The following is a 7,642-nucleotide window of genomic DNA, read 5'->3' as shown; positions in this document are numbered from 1 at the left end:
GCCCGTTTTCGGAACAAAAATTTCTGAAAATAAAACAATTGCAGGTGAAAGAATAATTCGTAAATTTGACATCTTTGTCGGAGGGGTAAGCAACCAAATCAATGAAGAACTTTTTAAAAACTATTTAGAAACAGAAATAGGAATCACCCCCTTATCTGTTATATTGAATAAAGAAAATGAATACAACAGATCGTACAAAGTTTCCGTAAACAACACAGAAAAAAATATAATATTTAACCCTGCTTTATGGGATAACAATATAATAGTTAAACCATACCGAAAAAAACGTTTATATACTAAAATATTTCAAAATCTGGAAACTAACGGAAACCAGGAAGATTCTCATAGATCAAAATGGATTTAGGGAATATTTTAAAGGAAGAAAAACTTCCAACAACAACATTTAATTTATGTACTTTTAACTGCCACGGTCTAAAGTCCAACATTGAGTATACTAAATCGTTGATTCTCTCTCATGACATAACTTTTATATGTGAACACTGGTTATCGAAACTAGAACATTTTATTATAAAAAATATATATAAAAATACCCATTCTTCATTTTTCCACCAGGCTAACAAACATGAGCAGGGTCGGCCGTTTGGCGGAAACGCGTTTTTTATTCGGAAACATTTGTTTCAAAACATTATTATTCTTTATGAAGATGATCACATCTTCGCAATAAATCTTAAAAAAAATCAGACTAATATTATAATTATTGGCATTTATCTCTCATCGTCGCGCAATAATCAAACATCGCTGGAGGAATACAAGAGTCAGTTGGATATAATTTCCGGTGTTATTAACAACTACGAGGGTGTTGCTGAATTTATTGTTCTTGGGGACTTTCAATCTTTTCCTCACGAAATATATGATTTTTTAAAGAGAGCTAGCTATACGAAAAATAACTACTCCGTGGTTTTATCAGATTTTATTAAGTCGAATGAACTTGAACTAGTGGACGTAACAAAAGGCTCTGGACCTAAGATAACGTATCGCCATAATACATTACCAAACGCATCTTACATAGATCACATAGCTCTCTCAAGGTATACGTCTCTTCTGTACTCAAATTGTTTCGTAATTCCTTTTTTATCTCAAAATATGAGTGATCATTTACCAGTATCGATTGAAATTGGAATTATCGGACAATCTTCTCAAGAAAACAATCACAAAAAATCAGAAAATTATAGCATTCCAAATTATGCCTGGAATAACAATGATTTTTTACAACTATATAACAATTGCTTAAATATTAATTTTAATCGTCACAATTTTACAAATGAAAATTACGACGAAGAACTTATCAAGGTATATACTGTTATTACAAAATCTGCATCTGAAGCACTTAGTCAATATTTATTCGGGAAAAAACCGTCTTTGCATTCAAAATCTTGGTGGACACCCGAGTTAAGCCGCAGTAAAGATATTCTTTCATTTTATTTTAAAAAATGGCGGGAAAATGGGTTCCTAAAAGATTTAAACTCTCAAATTTTTATTCGATACCGGATGGCTCGTAAAAATTTCCGCAATGCTATCAAAAATGCTCAAAACAAAAACCTGTACAAAAAATACATAAAAATCGAAAAGTTAAAAAATACAAATCCAAAAAATTTCTGGAATACTTTCAAAAATATAAAAAACGAAGCAAACTCGAAATTGTACACCATAAATAATAAAAAAGATAAAGACTCAATCACGAAAGAATTTGCCAACAGTTTTGAAAATCGATTAAATACTAAAGCAATCACATATACCTCTTCAAATTTTGAAATTCCACCTTGTACAAAATTCGACGAGGTAATAATATCAGATGAAAATATAAAAACGGTTATTTCTCGCCTTAAATTAAACAAATCCAAAGACGCTTTTGGAATCTCAGCTGAACATTTAAAGAATGCGAGCTGTGAAGCACTAACAGAATGGCTCAGAAAATTCTTTAATTTTTCTATTAATCATGGGCAGACCCCAAAATCGATGTCTACATCACTCATAATACCACTCGCTAAATCATATAAAAAATCGCTAACTGATCCAAATAATTACCGCGGCATTAGCATCATTCCAATCTTTACGAAACTAATGGAATATCTCATCCTACTAATCTGTCCAGAAATAAAAGAAACTCATCCTCTTCAATTCGGTTTCACTAAAAATAGCTCAACCCTACACGCCGAATTTGTTATTAGTGAAACGATTAAACACTATAACAACAACAACTCACCTGTCTATCTCTGTTCCCTCGATGCTGAAAAAGCGTTTGACAGCTGTAACTGGGACATTCTGTTTGAGCGACTCTACAATGATAAAAAACTCCCTCTATATATTGTTAATACCATATCATCATTATACTATGAAAGTAGTGCTTCTGTTTCTTATCTAGGTTGCAAATCATATCCATTCTATCTAACGCAAGGAGTGAGACAGGGATCTATTCTCTCGCCTTATTTGTATAACATTTACACCGAAAATCTACTAGATACCTTACAAAATGAAAGCACCGTAGGTACATCAATCAATGGAAACTATACGGGTGTTGTAGCATATGCTGATGACATTATACTCCTTAGCTCCACCCTTTCTGGCCTACAAAAGCTTCTTAATACCTGTAATATGTACACACACAAAAACTGTATAAAATTGAATGCTGACAAAACCGAGTTCTTGCTCACCGGAAAAAAGCAAATTAAAAACTGCACAATAACTCTCAACAACAAAAAAATAAAACTTCATGATAAACTTAATCACCTAGGTTTTACGTGGGATACAAAAAGTTCACCTTTTGCCTCACTTAATAGTTTAAACATTGATCACCGAATATCTAATTTCCGGGCAGTAATCCAAACTTTAATTCAATCAGGAATTCGTTTTGCTCACCCAAACTCCATTGTCCAGCTATATAAAACTTTGGCTGTCCCAACACTGACATATGGTCTTGAGCTTTGTGAACATAAAAAGGTATTAATGCAAAAGCTTGATATAGTTGGAAGAAACGCACTCAAGTCACTCCTCAACGTTTCAAAACATAGCAAAAATTATATTCATCCCTTATTCTTTATTGAAGATATATCAATAACTATACAACAAAACAAGCTCAACTTATTTATTCGCCTGATGAACAATAAAATTACATTTGATATTATTAAGTCGCAGCCGGAAAACAAAACAGCCCCACAACCTTTTTTAGATAGTATCAAGGGTTTGTGTAATAAACATGAACTAAATCTGGAGAAAATAATTCAAAGTAAAAAAAAAATAAAAATTATTGGCTTAAAAAATTTAGTTCCTGAAACGGATCTTCAAACCCTAAAATGTGCAGTTGAATGCTGGAACTCAAAAGAACAAAGAACAATCTTCAAGGATATTCTTGAAAAAAATATTCCTAGATAATAATAAAATAATAATAATTCAAGGATTTTTATAATTATCATGTATAAAACTCTAATTTACCTTGTATACTTGTATAGTGGGTGTTTAATAAATATATAAATATAAATATAATTATGTATTCGGTATAGTGGCGGATCTTTTATACACTCTTACGAAAATTGGTTCTTCATTGGTTATCTAGAAAATCGATCGGTTTCACCGAAAACTCAAAGGTTTTACGGCATATCCAAAAAATGATTTGGTTTTTCGCGAGAGAAACGAAAATAAATTGGTTTTTCAACAATTTAAATTGGAAAAATTAGTAGTTTTAAAAAAAGTTAACGCGTGAATTTTTTTTCTTTTGGTTTCCTAGAACCTTAGTAAGTTATGTTTTGTTTATTTGTAAACATTTATAACTTTGTTTATTTTCCCTTAAATGTTTCTTTATTTAAAGTATTATATTATTAAACGAAAAAATAATTAAATTGATACAATATATTTTAAATATATTGTATCAATATATTTGTATAAATATTATTTAGCCAAGATTTTGTGTGTGCACACATACTTTTACATTATTAGGACTCTATAACATAAAAAGTTTGTGTATAATTGAAGACTTTAGTGCTAAAAGTACTTAAGTCACAAAAATAAGTTAAGAGAAAACATTATAATCGTTTTTTTGAATAGTCTTTTTGTTTTTAAAATTTAAATTTATGAACAAAATCAATAAATAAAAATCAGTAAATATAATATTTAAATAACTAATGAATTATAATTTAATTAAATTTTTATGAATTTTCAAAATAAAAGAACACATAACAATATTGATACTTTTTTTGTGTGACTTTTAGCACTAAGGTCTTCAAATGAATGTCTTGAACTTTATTTTTAGTATTCCGTCAGATAAACTGACATTGCCCCCTCTTCTCCTTGTTGCTGTGAAAAGAAAAGAAATTAACTTTAGTCTTCCATAAAGAACAAAACTAAAGGAGTGCATTATGGATTTTCTTTTTGATATCATGAAGCAACAGTATGGGTTGTATTTTGATTACTGTTTAAATTATAAGTTAAAGTAGTATAAATTTCAAATTTTGAAAGTAAGCATTATTCATCATCAGTATTAAAGTTGGCAAAGTGTTGCTATTTTATATTTCTTAACATATAACTATCTCTTCAATAATAATAAAAATTGAAATAAAATATTTTATTGCTTTTCACCAAAGTGAATGCTTTATAGATTTCCCAGTACAAGTAACTTCTACAAAATAGCAAATGAGCTTTTCCTAAGTTATCCTTCTCTAAAACCTCATCACTGCAATGGCTATGTGAGTATTTAACTTTATAATTAAAACTAATAATATCAATGATGTTACAAAATTGTATAGCTAAAGAAGTTTTTCTTTTATTCTATTGTCAGAAACTTCTTGTGCATTTGTTGAAAGCAAAGTTTAAATGAGCTAACTCTGATTTGCTGAATGAGTCTACTAATCTGTACTCAGCAAAACGTCACTGCCATCATTCAAGTGATAAGGTAAGCACGATTTCGCTGCATATATAATACATGTTTATATGAAAAAATTACTTACCATATATTAATTATTACATTATAGAATGTGGATGATGGTATAACTCAAGATGTTATAAAAAGCGTGGTTGATGAGTGTCAAAAACTGTGACCTGATAAAGAATTTTTGACTCGCCAAATTGTCTTGTCAATTGAGGCATTAAAATATACATGCCAATATGAAAGTACTTTGGATGTCCTAAATAAATTCCCAGTACTTTACCATGAAAAAGTTGTAAGTGGTTTATTATTTATTTTATATCTATATTGCTCTGTTAATGTTGTCTTTAAACTGCAACGTTCATGATATGAGCAATAATTATCCCATTTAACGCAAGTCCTGAAATTTCATTTGTTATATTACTTTTATAAAGAAATATCCATTAAATAAACATAAATTATATATAAAATACATAACAAAATTAAAATTATAATAAAACTAAATAAGACTATTAGTTGGATTTTTTTTTTCTTTGTTGGCGTGGGAAGATTAATTTTTCTGTATTAATTCAATTTTTTATTAGTCTGTGTTTTTGTTCATGCTGCTCTGGGGTATCGCTTCCCAAATTTTTCTAGAATTCCCCCTGCAATGTTAGGGTGGGAGTAAATATTTATTTTCTTTATTTAGCTGCTTTGTGATATCATTTTCTTTGTTTTATTTTTAGCTTTTTGCAGCAGCAAGAGCTATTACAAATAAAGATATTGATTATAACTACTTGTTATTATTGGGTAGAATGAAGGAGGGAATAAAGAAGTTGATAGGTTTAAAAAAACCTTTGTTAGCTAGATGGAAAACATTTTGCAATGAGGTACTGGACGAGATTAGTGATGGTAATAATTGTTAATTTAACATTAAATTATTTAATTGTTACTGAAATTTTGTATTTTATTTTCCTATTTTTAGCAATAATGAAAAACCTTCATGCATTAATTCTTCCAAGCATTTTTTGTGGCAAAGAAACAATCTTATTCACTATGACGCTAGTAAGTTTTGTTGAACAGTATATTCATTTAAATGATTGTATATCATTATCATCTAAATTATTTTAATATTCATTTATTTGAATAAAATTTGATAGAAAAAATTCAGTTCACTTTTTATTATTTAAAAACTCAATTAATTAAAGTCAACTTTTTTTTTTATACACATTTATATTTTTTTATTCTAATTATTTGCATATATATTTTAATATATTTTTGCATTATATATTTTAACATTTTTTGCATATATATCTTAACATTTATATTTTTTTATTCTAATTATTTGCATATATATTATTATTATTATTATTATTATTATTATTATTATTATTATTATTATTATTATTAAATAAGGTTAACTAATGCAATTTTCGATATTTGTTAATATTATGCTTCTCTTTATTAGGATCCAATCTATCCTACCCCAGCTCTGAAAATTGAAGGAGATGCTATAAATCCAACACGAATAAGTCTTGTAGTTGACGGGGTGAGTAAGCAGTTCTGTTCCTGATATAACTTGTGGCTTGAGTCTTGTCATCTGTTCATATTATATTTTTGATATCGCATATCCAAAGAAACTCCAAAAAACCTTGTCTTTTCTAGAGCATTACGTTTTGGAACGAAATAGTAAACTTCCTGGCAACATTCAAAACATTGCTAGTTGTATGAACTTGTAATATAAATTACAAACCTCAATAATATACTGATGTTATTATTTTGTTTCAAAACCTTTTTTTAAATCAAGTTTATTTTTTAAACTCGCTTACAAACTTTTAGTTGTTTTTATAGAGAATTTTTTTATTTTTCAAATAATATAGTTGTACATTAATATGTTCCATTGCACATAAATATTTCTATATAGAATACGATTTATATATAACACCATTTATTTATATAATGTATATAAATACGTATCAAAAATATATATAAATATGGTTATAAATTATTAAACTTTAGTTTTTGTATTAAATTGAAATCTCTGGCCGAATATTTCTATTCTGCAAAACATAACTCATGAAGTTAAGTTTTGTAAAATAATCATAAATGCGAAAATTGCGTTTCGTGTTTTTGACATAAAATATTACTTTTATCGTTATTGCCGAAAAACCAATTTTTGGTTTTACGGCTTGTCCCAATAAACGAACCAATTTTGATTATCTAGAAAACCAAATAGCGTCGGTTTTCTAGAAAACCAACTTAGTTTGATTATATGGATATTCAAATTGGTTTTTCAGAAAACCGAAATGATTTGGTTTTCTGTAAAACCAGAATAAATTGGTTTTCTAGATATTCAAATTTGGTTCGTTTATTGGGACAAGCCGTAAAACCAAATTTGGCTTTTTGAAAAATCGATTTTCGTAAGAGTGTAAGGTAAAGCAGTTTCCTTAGGCCTGCTTAAAAAAAAATGCTCCTAATTTTAATCTGAAACAAATATATTAAATATACAAATATATACTGTATTAGATTAAAAAGAAAAATAATAAATTAAATAGCATATATTAGTTAAATATTTTTGTTAATATAAGTAATTTTATGATTTAATTTAAACAGAAAAAATGATTTATCAATCTAAAACTTACAAAAAAATTTGGTAGTGAAATGCCTAAATTTATGGACCATGACATGACATTTTAATAAAAGAGATCTTTTTAAAAAGACCCTCATTTGATGACAAATGAGGCCCTCGAAGTGTCTCTGCCTAAGGCCTGAAATGCTGTAATCCGT

The 7,642-nt window shown here is 28.1% G+C and overlaps 1 protein-coding gene and 1 long non-coding RNA gene across 4 annotated transcripts; both read left to right on the top strand.

Moving 5' to 3' along the window:
• Window positions 1-354: 354 nt before the first annotated feature.
• Window positions 355-3,390, top strand: LOC136085402 (uncharacterized). The gene has a single exon (XM_065806705.1). The coding sequence runs from the start codon at window positions 355-357 to the stop codon at window positions 3,388-3,390; it is 3,036 nt and encodes a 1,011-aa protein (XP_065662777.1).
• A 219-nt stretch (window positions 3,391-3,609) lies between these two features.
• Window positions 3,610-6,777, top strand: LOC136085081 (uncharacterized). Of its 3 annotated transcripts, XR_010641061.1 has the most exons (8): window positions 3,610-3,749; window positions 4,265-4,402; window positions 4,610-4,697; window positions 4,790-4,903; window positions 4,983-5,171; window positions 5,602-5,767; window positions 5,841-5,920; window positions 6,324-6,776. It is a non-coding gene; the product is annotated as an uncharacterized LOC136085081 (long non-coding RNA). The 3 variants fall into 3 exon arrangements; XR_010641060.1 differs by having other exon boundaries at window positions 4,265-4,697; window positions 5,602-5,745; window positions 6,324-6,777; XR_010641059.1 differs by having other exon boundaries at window positions 4,265-4,697; window positions 6,324-6,777.
• The last annotated feature ends 865 nt before the right edge of the window (window positions 6,778-7,642 follow it).

This window comes from Hydra vulgaris, chromosome 09, assembly GCF_038396675.1.
Source record: "Hydra vulgaris chromosome 09, alternate assembly HydraT2T_AEP".
In the NCBI taxonomy this organism is placed as follows: Eukaryota; Metazoa; Cnidaria; class Hydrozoa; order Anthoathecata; family Hydridae; genus Hydra; species Hydra vulgaris.
The sequence above is the reverse complement of the archived record's forward strand: the minus strand, read 5'-3'. Positions and strand labels throughout refer to the sequence as shown.